Source organism: Zootoca vivipara, chromosome 4 (genome assembly GCF_965207765.1).
Source record: "Zootoca vivipara chromosome 4, rZooViv2.hap1.1, whole genome shotgun sequence".
Classification (NCBI taxonomy): Eukaryota; Metazoa; Chordata; class Lepidosauria; order Squamata; family Lacertidae; genus Zootoca; species Zootoca vivipara.
The window spans coordinates 101,112,793-101,126,047 of NC_142587.1; the positions used below are offsets into that span (position 1 = coordinate 101,112,793).

The window sequence follows — 13,255 nt, forward strand, 5'->3', positions numbered from 1 at the left end:
ACAATGCGCATTATAAGCAGCCCGCCCCACCATTCCTCCGCACAATTCCTACTTTTCCTAGTCTGTGCTTGGGGGCGTTTCTGGGGGGGAGAACCACCACCTGCCTCACCTGCCGGATGAGCCTGGTGCATGCCCTCTGCCTCCTCTTCCTGGTCCTCCTGCAGGGACTCCTCGTGGTAGGAGGCATCCTCGCTGCTGCCTTCCAGCCCGTTCCGCAGGGCAGGACGCACATTCAGGGCGAGGAGGGTGTCGTCCACATTGTTGTGGTGCTTGTGCATGGCACTCTCGGGGGTCTGTGGGATGGGCTTGGCAATGGGGTTGGAATAGTACCGCGTGACTTCACGAGGACAGTCTTCCTCCTCCTGCTGCTCTCCATCCTGCCTGTGGATCTCATCAGCTGACCGGGAAAGGAAGTGGAATCTAAGGAAGCCACAACATTTAAGGTCAACCATGTGAGCCCCAAAGAAAAAGCTTCATAACCGAAATACAAACACACCGCTATGAAAAACCACAGAACCTAGGGCTTGCCGATCAGAAGGTTGGCAATTCGAATCCCCACGACGGGGTGAGCTCCCATTGCTCAGTCCCAGCTCCTGCCAACCTAGCAGTTCGAAAGCACGTCAAAGTGCAAGTAGATATGGCTGGACAGTGTTCTTGAAGATACAAACATGAGTTTGACCAAACTACGGGAAGCAGTGGAAGACAGGAGTGCCTGGCGTGCTATGGTCCATGGGGTCACGAAGAGTCGGACACGACTAAACAACAACAACAGCTGGAAGGTAAACGGTGTTTCCATGTGCTGCTCTGGTTCACCAGAAGCGGCTTAGTCATGCTGGCCACATGACCTGGAAGCTATACGCTGGCTCCCTCGGCCAGTAACGCAAGATGAGCGCCGCAACCCCAGAGTCGGTCATGACTGGACCTAATGGTCAGGGGTCCCTTTATCTTTTTATTTCACAGTCCAAGGGCACACACCCACAGTACCATGACATCCTCTGCTTTCACTATTAATTAAGTTTCTAATATTCCAGGCTACTCAAGATAGACTTGAAAGGGTGTGAGCAAGATATCTGAAGTCACACAGAGAGAGCAATGAGCAGGATTTCCAGGAACGGTGGCTCCCCCGCCCCTCTTCTTAAGTACAGGCAACTCTCAGCTTACATTCTGCAGGTAAGTGCATAGAGCCAAAACTGTATATAGTCAAAATATAATATGGTGTTCAGTGGCAGGTGAGATCACCAAAGTCTTTCCCCCCCCTGGACACGCAATCCCTTTTACACAGTGTGAGCATTACTCAGGCAGCACAAGGGGCGCAACGTTCCCAGTGCCAAGGCTAGAACAGGCTAGACTTGCCCATGGTTTAAATGCAACAACCGCAGATGGAGCTGCGCCTTTAAGGCTGAGTTCGCTTACTTCAAAAAGGAAAACCTGACCAAGGTCCTGGTTTTTTAAAGGTGTCCATGCAGACATACCGTTCTCCGTTCTCTGGGTACTCCGAGGGAGAGGCAAGGTCATCAGCTTCACAGTTGGTCGGAGAGAAAAGGCTGCTGGCCTTGATACTCTTCAAAACTAGCTTCTTAATGCTTTTCCTAAGAAAGACCAAAAAGACAGAGGAGAAATTCATCACTGCTGCCTCACTCCCTTACCCCCCTTCTTAGTTCAACTTATTTTTAATTGCATTCCCCCATCACACCGCAGATCTGGACTGTGGAAGCCCTTCTCTCGCCCACTGCAAGACACTGGAGGCTTTAGCTGGGCCAGCTGTAGGTGTGGTTTTCTTATTTATTTAATGACATTGAAGAGCTCCTTTTGAACTATGTTTTGCTGTGAAAAAGATGACTAATAAGAGATGCCAGTGGCCTTTACCCGGTGGGCTGTGACCTATAATTGGGTTGCACCTTAACCCAGAGAGGGCTGCATCACCACCGTATACCCTGTTTCTCATATTTTAAGACATACCCATAAAATAAGCCATAGCAGGATTTTTAAGCATTCGAGGAATATAAGCCATACCCCGAAAATAAGACATAGTGATAGGTGCAGCAGCAATGCCAGCCGTGGCAGGAGGAGGAGGAAAAAAATAAGACATCCCTTGAAAATAAGCCATAGTGTGTTTTTTTGAGGAAAAAATAAATATAAGACATGTCTTATAATATGAGAAACACGGTATATCGTGTTAAAGAGTTCAGGAAGAGCCACTGTGCCAACTGAAGCGTGCATTCTGGCTTTAATCCAGCTCTTGTTGGCTGTAATTGGCACTTGTTACTCCGTTCAAGATCATTAAGTACCAATTACCTCCAGCAAGAGCTGGGTCAGAGCCAGAATGCAACACAGTTCAAGGCCACCGAGATATGCTGCCGGACACCTCACACTTCAGATTTGCAGGCGCCCCAAGCCACCTCGGCGTATGAAGAAGTCTAGATCCAACACTTACTTGGGCATGAAGGCCCCGTTCGACAGGGCTGGCTCATCATCATCCAGGCCGTCAAACAGGTGGGATTTAGAGGAGCCCGTGGTCTGCAAAGCTTTCGGACGCACCCTGGTCGCAGGGCGAGGCGTCAGCTTGTAGTGAGTAGGGGTGGTCAATGCCTTCTGGGCCGCTGGATTGGTTGGCTTCAGTCTCTGTACACACACACACACACACAATTGCAAACTTGAGGCGGCTATCCTATCAGATTCTCTCGCCTGCTCTTACTGCAACCTCCTTTTCCTTCTCCCTCCCCAACAGGCTGCTAGCAGCGGGAGAGACAGACCGCTTCTGCAAGAGGCCAGAGTTGATTGCTCACCCCCTTCATTCCACCCAAGTCTGTAAGTTAATTATGCACTGTGTGAAGAAGTACTTTCTGGCACCTGTCCTGAATCAGTTTTAGCTCTGGATTCCAAAGTAGAAAAGGCCTTCTCGGACCCTTTCTCGACCTGGCATAATCTAGTCACCCTCTCAGCCATGTTCCCTTCTCCCACGACAAACCTCCTCTTTCTTCTTTGGGTCAGACATCGGGTTTCTGAAGAGGGGGGAATCCCCAAAGGGCGAGTATGTCAAGCTGTTGAGGTGCTGCTGAAGAATCGCTTGCTGAGCAGCTGAAGCATTTGGGTCCGTCAAAGCTGAATGAATGAGAGGGGAAGATGTCAGCCCAATATCCCCCAAAGGGGTTGTAACAACTCGCTGACAGAAGAGCAGGTGCCTGCAATGGAGCAGGTAAGCTAAGTGGGGAAAGTCCTATCCTCCCCTAGAACAGGCATAGGCAACCTTAAGCCCCCCAGATGTTTTGGCCTACAACTCCCATGATCCTTAGCTAACAGGACCAATGGTCAGGGATGACGGGAATTGAAGTCCAAAACATCTGGAGGGCCGAAGGTTGCCTATGCCTGCCCTACAAGCTGCATCCACTGCACTGACAAAAGTCATCCAATAAAAACAAAATGTTACCGGGGCTTAATAGGTACAGCTACAAACCATTCTTTTAACCCCTCCGGTTTTGACGAAATGAGGTAGAAACTGGGTCCCTTATTCAGTTGGAAACCACTTTTGGGAATTATTAACTTAGTCCTGGAAACCTCTTGCTGCATTTCCAACACGTGCCACGCTTTGATGATTGCATCCCCCACCATTTGGAATTTGCCACCAAGCCACACGTGTGCCAAATGAGGGCTGGCTCCAGCATTTCAAAGAACAGCAGCTGGCTTTCCATACAAAAATGGACGGATGGGAGCTGGAGTCCAGCGCTCAAAGTGACAATGACCTGGCGCGACCTCATGCAGGCCCACTCTTCCACTTAAGTCCAGGCTATTCATTTGTTAATGAGACACTTACCCGCCGCAGGTTGGGGAGCTCCAAAGCCCAGAGTAGCTGTTGACGTATTAAATCCAGGGGCGCCAAAGGCTCCTGTTCCCAGCGTACTCCCTAGTTTAGGCTGGGTGTTCCCAAACAGCGAAGTCTGTCCTGCACTCAGGGCTACAGAAAGGAAGAGAAACAGAGCAGGAGGTGGAACATCAACATGCGCAGCCAGCAACAAAACAGACATAAGCAGCCCTCCTCCCCTACAGACAGTTCACAGGAGGACATCCTTTTTAGTGCTCCAGGGAACTGCTCTCCTTCCTCACCACCAGCTTGGCTCAATGGCCAGAATTCATTTCAGGAGCAAGAATATAAAGGATGTGTGCTATGAATGCGGACCATTCTTCTCTATAATGCAGAAGTGGTTTTGCTAACTGAAGGTCTCATAGGTGTGTCACTCTTTACAATAAGGGCAGGAGCTGTGTGTGAGAGAGAGTTGGAACATACTGACGCTGACAACCAGCATGAAGTTAGCTGGAGCATCCAACGTATTCAGTGACTAGAACGGCACAAGCAGCAGTAAGATAGAGGCAGCAAGATTTTGGTGAGAGGGGGGAAATAGCAGTCTAGAGAAGGAAGGAAAGTGGAAGGGTGCCGATGGATTTGCAACTGCTGGAAGCTTGCTGTTATGCTTAGTGAATCCCAGTCATGGCACCAGAAACCTGGCTAAGTGCCTAACAGTGAGAAAGAGGGAAGGGGGGAAGCAGCTTCTGAGGGTGGCATCTTCCTATTCTTTACCTGTTCCAAATCCTGTTCCAAGTCCCGTGCCCAGAGCCCCAGCTGCAGGCTTGTTTCCAAACAGGCTATTTCCCGTGGTGTTTGCACCAAAACCTGCAAGTAAAGAACAGCAAGTGGCTGTGTTTGCCACCCAGGCCTCTCTCTCCTCCATGCATGTGTTTGTTATGTGTTTTAATGTTTTGTTGGACGCTGCCCCAAGGGGCCACCCAGTTGAATGGGTGGCATATACATAAAATTACTATCACTATTATTATTATTATTATTACTATTACATAAGGCACAGCACCTGGTCTGCCTGACATCACTAGCACACACACAACCCACTTGCATTTCCAGAGGATGAAAGAAAATGGGGTTGCCTTTCACCCAAAAGTAGCATTTGGTTGAGAGGTTCCCGTCGTCGTCATCAGCTGTACTGTACCCAGGAATCTTTTTAGCTGCAGCATAAGCTGCTGTTCAAGAAGGTAAAAATGCTTCCCAGACTCCCCAGGGAAGTCTGTCACCAAGACACTGGAGGAGGAGAACCCCTGAAAGGAATGAGAAGGGCTCTGAACTCTCTCCAGACCTCTCCAATCACCAACAGAGAGGCAGGGGAAATGTACTGCTGCTTGACTGGGAAAAAAGCCTTTTTTTGTTTTCCATGGATCTGAGGAAGGCCACGAGACACTCAAAAGGAAACTCTTGCCAAAAGCAAAGCCAGAAGCACTTGGGCTCTCGCAGCTGCCTGCCATGTAGCATGGCTTACTGACACAGAATTTAAGACCCACAAACATCATAATCTCACATAAATTAGTCTGCCACATACCGTGTGCTATACTCAATGCAACAATGATAGATTTAAGGCTCTTTACGTGACTATGCCAAAGGGAAAGCAATTGTTTAATCCGTTACCAAACATCCCGGTCGTAGTTGTTCCAAACGAGGGCGCGCTGGTTGTCGTGGTTCCAAATCCAGCAGGCTTGTTGCTGAAGAGGGACTGAAGGAGAAATATGCATTCTAAATGTCACAGGGTCTCTTTCTCTTTTCCCTGTCCACAGCCCCCGCCCTGGTCACAAAGGGATATTAGCTTTTTCTCAGTTAGCAGCCAATCGTAGAATTGTTACGTAGAATCATAGCGTGTTCTAAACATTTGGAAAGGATGTGCGGCCATCCACAGAACGCACATCATCAGCTATCTCTCCCTACTGACTATGTCTGTGCTGGTCCACAGCAGCAGTTTGGTGTCAGCGTAGGACAGCTGCATAGTGCACAGTGCCGAGCAAGAGGAGGAGTAAAGAGGGCTGCAAGTGGGGAAGAGCATGCAAGAGTCCCCTCTTCCCTCTCATCTCCCAGCACTGCCTCGGCCTCGAGGACAAGCCATTGCAGCGGTGGGGGTTAGGGTTGCCCTGTCCTAGCTAGGAAAGTCTTTCCTTGCCTGAGGGAGGTGACTGCTGAGACAAACCTCCGTCCAGCACTTAAGGTAGGAGGGAGGAAAACTACTTGGTGATGAATCCCACTATGCCCTCATTGATGTACAGAGCAGCAGCACCTCTAGCACTCCCTTTCCAGTGCTCCCTAGAGAGTCTGATACAATGGTGTCCCTACTGGTTCTCTCTGTCCCACCAGGTGCATACAAGGTGTAATAAAGAACCAGGCTGAAGGAGGGAAGAAGGAACGGAGCACAAGGCAGTAGGATTAGAGCAGAGAGAGAGAGAGAGAGAAGATTTGACTGTGTGGATAGAGGCAGGGACAAAAATAAATGAGAGAAAGCCAGAGACAGCATGGTATATTCGGTCTAAGAATCACATGTTCTCTGCCTGGTAAATCAGGAGGAAATACCCAACATGTGGAAACTTCATAGTCCAGCATGGGAATGTGCAAGGTTCCTGCTAGAATTGCTCTGATGGGCGAGCAGCCAAATGGCGAAAGCTGAGGTTTTACAGATAACACCCACAAGAGTGACAATTTGGCAAGCAGTGAGTGAGCGTCAGAGTGGCATGCCCCCACCCCTCACATTGTTGCTTGAACTACAGATCCCTGTTACATCCAAAAATGAGTGGTTGTGGTTTAACGTCAGTTTACTACACAGGTCCAAACTGTGTTCAACCTGTGGTTTAAGATCCAAGATCTGCAGAGATTTAAAACCCTAGTTAGGAAACAGGTATTAAACCACAGTTCCCCACTGGGGATGCAAAGGAGAAGTGTAGTTTGAGTTAACCAGGAAAAGTGTGTCATGGGAGCCGGGTGCACACAATTGCGAAACTCAGGTCAGGTCTGCTAAATTATGGTTCAGAGTGCCAAGAAATGATGCCTAGACTGGGCAGTCGCTCTCAGTTTACAAGTTTCTTAGGCTTTTGGCAAAATCTTCCAAGAGTTGTTCAAAGCCAAAATTATTGGGCCTTTCTAACCATTGACCAACATTGCAGTTACCACCACTGGAAAAGCACTTGCAAAAGCACTTCACTTCTGGCATGGGAGAACACCGATGAGCACAAGTGTGCCACGAGCGAAAAGAAACAAGCTACTTCCACACCCCTGAGGACCTCATTACTCCCAGCTGACATACCGAGCCACCAACACCAAATCCTGTATTGGGTTGTCCAAAGAGACCTGTCCCAGTTCCAAATGCAGTAGCAGTGTTCGTATTGGTAGCTGTTCCAAAAAGGCTTCCCGTTTGTGAGGGCTGTGTTGCTCCAAATAAACCCTGCAAACATTAGGGGATGTTTGAGAAAGATACGCTACAACTTATCCTTAAAAAACAAAACAAAACAAAAACTAAGCAGCAGTTCTGGACATTTGGGACAACTGTTTTTGCACCATGATGATTTTTACACAAGGGAATATGGGCTCTGCTTGTGGCTACTGAAGAGACCACAGGTGCTTGCATTCGGTTCAGCTAAGTATAGCATTAAAGCATGCAGGAAAACCTACCTTCATTTTAGCCACTGAGTCGTGGAAAATACTGAGGCTTGAACTTGTGCCATGCCAGATTGTTTCTGAATGGAGGTTCAGATCTGGGCAGAAAGGGACCTGAAGGCTGCCATCATGCATATGGAAAGAAACAGTGTGGCCCCTCACAGGAAGATTAAAAAAAAACCCTGAACAAATTGAACACCCACCCACCCATGAGTTGTCTTTGGTGGAAAAAGTAATTTCCCAAAGCCTATGAAGATGGATTATCTCTTCCGCTCAGCAGCTCATTCCCCACACAGCTTTGCCAACTTCCCTTTCCAAGCCACTAGCGCCTGGCATCTTTTGCCCGTAACAGGGAAACTCCTTCAATACAGGGTTCCTGTTGTGACTGGATGCATCTATTAAAGGTTTGAGTCCTTCACAGAAAAGGCCACTTGAATTAGTCCAGTTCCGTCCAGTTCCATTTCATTTGTAACCAGAGGTCCCCTCTCTCGCTTATGCATTATGCAAAGGAAAATAGTGGACCACTTGATAAACTAGCCTGCCCTAGAGACATTCAAGTCGGTGAAAAGGCTTCCCTCTTCCTGGGAGAGGTAAGATAATCTGAGTGTGTGCTTGCTTGTGTGCCTACCAGGAAACTGGTATATTGCTGAAAACAAACTACCAGTATTTCATAACTTGGGAGGCCTGCTATGGCTCCATTTCATAGTGAAAAAGTATGTGCTTTGCATATGAAGTGTTGAAATCTCCAACTAAAGGATCTTGTGTTGGAGAGAACTTCTGCTTGGAGACTCTGGAGCCAGTTGTCAGTTAGATGGACCATGGCTCTGACTTGTGACAAGGCAGGACGTTACCTCTTAGCCCTCAATATAAAGCATGCTGGTGAAATATTCAACAGATACAAAAATGACAAAATAAGGCAACCTGCTGTGCTAAGGAGCAAGCTGGAGAATAAAATAGCACTGTATAAGAAAAAGTAAAGGGCCGAGCAAAGAGAATTTCCTTGGAGAGTTCTTAGTAAAAGGCTGCAGAAATCCAGACAACCAGGTAAGCAGGAGTTAGGCAGAAATTAAAGACTCCAAGGCTGTTACAACAGTCCTTGCTACCTTACCATTGTGTTTGTGTTGGGTTGTCCAAGGGTGCTGGTGTTCCCAAAGGAAAAGCCTGCGTTTGGTGCAGTCGTGGCCTGGCCAAAAGGCTTGTTGAAGAGGCTGGTGGTTTGTTGAGTCGGGCCAAAGAGGCCTCCTGTTCCTGTTCCAAAACCCGTTGTACCTGAAACAAAGTGCCAAAGCAAATTATATATATATACACACCTTGAGGCATCCATGTCCCTGGCACTTCACAGAGTATACCCCTCAAGGAGCTCGCAATCCAAATTTCAACAGTGGGAGAGGCAGGATAGGTCCCAAAGGGTGATGGTGAGTAGATGCAGCTACATTTTATTTTTTAAAAAATTATAACCTGCTTTTCACATCTGGCTCTCAAAGCAACTTACAATTTAAAACATGAATTAAATCATCAGAGAATAAAACTGTTTTAACTTGGTGTCTGACACTCAGGTGCAGAGATGGCAGCTGCCTGACTTCTAGCAGGAAGGCATTCCATAGATTTGGAGCTACCCCACCGGTGGCACAGCTCCTCACAGCTCCAAACACATATATGAGGTGTTTGGTTCTAAGTTGCTTTGGATCGTCTTGGACAAGATAAAGCAACACACACCTATAACAAGCAAAAAAACAACAACATTGGTGTTGCTGGGAGGTGCTTCCAAGAAATAAAAGCTGACTTGAGTGGAGCCATTTTAGAGCAAGAAAACAGATGTGACTGATCAAGGTGCCTCTCCAGTCAATGATGCCAGCCTATGATATCAGGCAAGATACTGTCTTAAATCAGAATCAAGAACTGAATAGTTCGCTTCTTGTGCACTATTAAGTGTGGCATTCTAATTCCTGGGACTCGCATCACATGCTTGGGCACTTTCCCATTTTTCCTTATTTGCACCTTCTTCCTTACTTGTCCCAAGGACCTCAAGGCACAATCTGCTCAATTCTGTCTGCATGTTTCCCCCCCAAGCATACAGAGAACAGGTGGAGTTTTGACAGCATCTTATAAATCAGCAGCCAGTATTTCAAGCTGTGGATATTATTTGCATGTGTTTAAAAATGTTGGACACCTAACATGGCAGAGTCTCAAGGCAACTTAAAACAGTATTAAAACACAGACACACAAGTACTCTGAAAGGCTATTACTCAAAGAGTCACCCTGCGCAAGTCAAAGCAGCAGTACTTACTGGTTCCAAACCCTGTTTTATTCTGTCCATATGAAAAGCCCGTGTTAGTGGTGGTGGAGCCGAAGAGTCCTGTGGCTGCGCTGGAGGTAGCAGTGGAGGAGCCAAACAAACCTGCCGTGGCTCCAGCTCCTACAGGGTTGGTGGGACCTTTCCTGTTCGCTTGATAGTCTTCCAAACGAAGCTCCTAAACAAGGGATATTTCTTGAGTACAGACGTCTCACATGGGACACCACCTGTTCCCCACACCTGCTACCACCACACCTTCTCAGGCAAAAGCGATACGATAGTCCTTGGGCACAGGGCAGGGTTCTCAAAGAGGACAAAATGCAACTTTGCCACAGCAGGCACCAGGCACCAAAAACAGGTTTCTCCTGACAACTGTGATGTGGCAGTTCAGCATGTGGCGAACCATGTGCATTAAAAAAATGCCTTGCCTCCATTCTTTCTCCTTGAAATGCAAAGAGCTCACCCCCACCCACCGCTATAGAGGGAGGAGAGCAGCACTCCAATGTCTGAGCCACAAGACGGGATGGAAACAAACAGGGACAGCATGCAGACATACAGATATACGGCGGACTGACCTCTAGCGATTTGCTTTCATATTCTTTCATAGCAGTAATGCACTGATGTTTGGTGCTGATGTTTGTGCTGACTCCAGACTTCACCATAGTGTCAGTACCCGTTGGGGGCTGTAAGAGAAATGTGAACACTTGTCAAGGTTACTTTAGATTTAATTCCCCTGGAAGGCCTGTAAGCAGTCATGGCACAGAGGGAGCAGCAGGATTCCGGTGAGCCTCCAGGCAGCCGCTCATGTGAGCTAACAAGAACACTGAGACAAGCCAGCGTGCGGCAGAAGTAACACCCATCCTGGCACAACTGAGCTGGCTGCCAATTTGTTTCTGTGCCCAATTCAAAGTGCTGGGGTTGACCTACAAAGCCTTGCATGGCTCAGGACCTCAATACCTTATGGACCGCCTCTCCTCACATAAACCAAACCAGACCCAGCCCTTGTCTTCTGAGGCCCTTCTCTATGTTCCCCCTTCCCAGAGAGGTTTGGAGGGTGGCAACAAGAGAACAAGCCTTTTCTGTGGTGGCTCAGATTGTGGAATGCTCTCCCCAGAGAGCCTCATTTGGTGCCATCAGTACATGACTTAAGGCGCCAGGTAAAAACATTCTTCTTTACTCAGATCTATGGCTATTAAATAATTTATGTCCTGTAGAAGTGTGCAGAAGAGGACTCTTATTGTGATGACTATTTTATTATAAGGCTGTTTGTCAGTATGCTTTTATTATTATTATGTTTTTATCACTGATGTTCTGTAATGTGCTTTTAACGTTGTACATCACCCTGGGATCTTTTGATAAAGGGCAATATATAAATTGAAATATTATTAATATTAATAATACAGCAGTTCACATTCTCGGCCAGCTGTGAGACACCCTGGGTAGCCAGTTTCTCACCAGGTCAGAATAGGTCTCAGGCTTCTAGGGAGAAGGATAAGACGTAGATGATAAACAGAAGGGGCTTTGCTTGCCTTGGTATGCAAGGGATGCCCACGCTTTCCTGCCATCCTGGTACAAAGCCACACACTGCCCTGGCCTATGGTCTGCCTCTGCTCCTGCTCTAGGCTGACCTGGCTGTGAGGGCTCTTTGCTACCTGGAAGGCAGCACTCATTGTCTTGGCCTGTGGCTGCTGCTGCTGCTACTCCTTCTGCTGTAGCACAAGCAGGAGAGAGCCCCATCCCCATTGGTGCATGTAGCTGAAGAAGGGCTCAAGAGGGCGCTCACTGCTACGAAATCCGGGCATCTTCTGCTCCAACAGCTGCTACAGAACCCTCATGATCAACTATTCCACCTTCCGCTTAAAGGAGCCTCTGCACACAAGTTTTCCAACTCAGCGCAATGCCTCGTACTTCTGTTCTGCACTTGGAACACCTGGGTGGAAATGCCAGAGATTGGAAGCGGGGACCTTCTGCAGGCACGGCATGTGCTTTGGCCACTGAGCCATGGCCTTTCCACAAGTGAGCACACAGAAGTTGAACCGCCACAGGCTGGTTATAGCTGTGTTATTTAAATGTGATCCAAATAAAGATATAAATGATCAATACTGAAACAGCAAAAGACAAGAGTACCTGTGCTCTTATTCTGTGCTTCATTTGCCAGGTGAGGCTTCTCCAGAAGATGAGCTGGCCCATGGGCAGTAATTGAATTTCTCTTTGGAGAACTGTTTTATCACTTTTTATTTCCTGAGGCTTTTTCTTTGCTGCTAGAAAATGGTTTCCCAACTCAGGCCTCCGAGAACAAAGGGAGGCTTCTGAGAGAATATTCTCTCCCTTCAAGGGTGGGAGGCGGGGATCACAAGTACCGGCACCTGTGATATCTTGCTGTGCTGTTGCTACTGGAGGTCAATGTGGGCCTTGCTAATTAGAAACTGGCCACACCTGTGAGAACATGGGCTGCCCATAACACGGTAGAGTCCTCTCATTGGCTATTCAGAGTCACTGGTTACTAGGCAAAGTTGGGGTAAAACTTTGTGCTAGTCCTCACCATGTTGCCTGACACCTGGCAACACCTGTCTGCTACTTGCTGGAGGTCAATTTGCTGATTTGGTTTATAAAGTAAGTTTGTTTGGTATCTTGTCTTACCATTCCCAACTGCAGTTCTTTAACACTGCTTTTACTTATAATCTCACCGAGATACAGCTCCATTATTTATGCTGCTATTTTCTTTAAAAAGCTTCTTGTGTGTTTATTTGGATGGGACTTGTTGATACTGAATGTAGTTATCTTAGTCTCTTAATCAAACTGCTACTGCATAAACTTTAGTGGGCTTGAAGCTTGCAGGGACAGCGTCTGGTTCCCAAAACCTCGAGTGGCATTTGGGAAGCTCTGGGATTATCTTGATTCAGGCTGATAGATTTACAGGAGTAGTGGCAGTGTACTGCAGTGGTCCTCAACCTTGGGCCTCCAGATGTTTTTGACCTACAACTCCCATGATCCCTAGCTAGCAGGACCAGTGGTCAGGGATGATGGGAATTGTAGTCTCAAAACATCTGGAGGCCCAAGGTTGAGGACCACTGGTGTACTGCCTTGTAGGGTTGATATTCAACTCTGGTCATTTGGCTACTGCTCTCCAACAAGAGGACTTGCCACCACGGTTCCCACTGGCAGCTATTGGAAATGTTATTTTGTAATATTCAGCAGTTTATAACTATTCCAAATAAATAGTTAAATAAAATACATCTTTCATTGGAATAGGGTGTAGGGATGGTGGCCAGGCTTGAAGCACACTTCACTTCAAGGGAGGTGATGGGATGGCCTCCCCGCGGTGGAGCACACTCCCAACTGCAAATGATCCACAGCTGTCAGAGAGTCATACCCTATATCCGACCTTAGCTCTGTCTGAACGCCATGAACTTTCTCCAAACCTCCTGCTTTCTCAGAGGTCTGCCATGCCCTGCCAGTGACCTCAGTCTACTTTCAATTAACCTTTGTTTAAG

At 47.6% G+C, this 13,255-nt stretch overlaps 1 protein-coding gene across 7 annotated transcripts in view; it reads right to left on the reverse strand.

Moving 5' to 3' along the window:
- NUP98 (nucleoporin 98 and 96 precursor) overlaps nucleotides 1-13,255 on the reverse strand; it is a 43,772-nt gene that overhangs the window by 19,961 nt on the left and 10,556 nt on the right. For 4 of the 7 annotated variants that reach the window (XM_060274067.2, XM_035116386.3, XM_060274068.2 and 1 more), the window contains exons 7-17: nucleotides 10,337-10,444; nucleotides 9,756-9,939; nucleotides 8,577-8,737; nucleotides 7,119-7,256; nucleotides 5,465-5,549; nucleotides 4,574-4,666; nucleotides 3,812-3,952; nucleotides 2,969-3,102; nucleotides 2,435-2,622; nucleotides 1,473-1,589; nucleotides 110-420 (exon numbers count right to left, since the gene is read on the reverse strand). In XM_060274067.2, the coding sequence (XP_060130050.2) occupies nucleotides 110-420; nucleotides 1,473-1,589; nucleotides 2,435-2,622; nucleotides 2,969-3,102; nucleotides 3,812-3,952; nucleotides 4,574-4,666; nucleotides 5,465-5,549; nucleotides 7,119-7,256; nucleotides 8,577-8,737; nucleotides 9,756-9,939; nucleotides 10,337-10,444 (1,660 nt within the window). The remainder of the gene's footprint in view (nucleotides 1-109; nucleotides 421-1,472; nucleotides 1,590-2,434; nucleotides 2,623-2,968; nucleotides 3,103-3,811; nucleotides 3,953-4,573; nucleotides 4,667-5,464; nucleotides 5,550-7,118; nucleotides 7,257-8,576; nucleotides 8,738-9,755; nucleotides 9,940-10,336; nucleotides 10,445-13,255) is intronic. The other 3 variants (XM_035116390.3, XM_035116389.3, XM_035116391.3) reach the window with 3 other exon arrangements.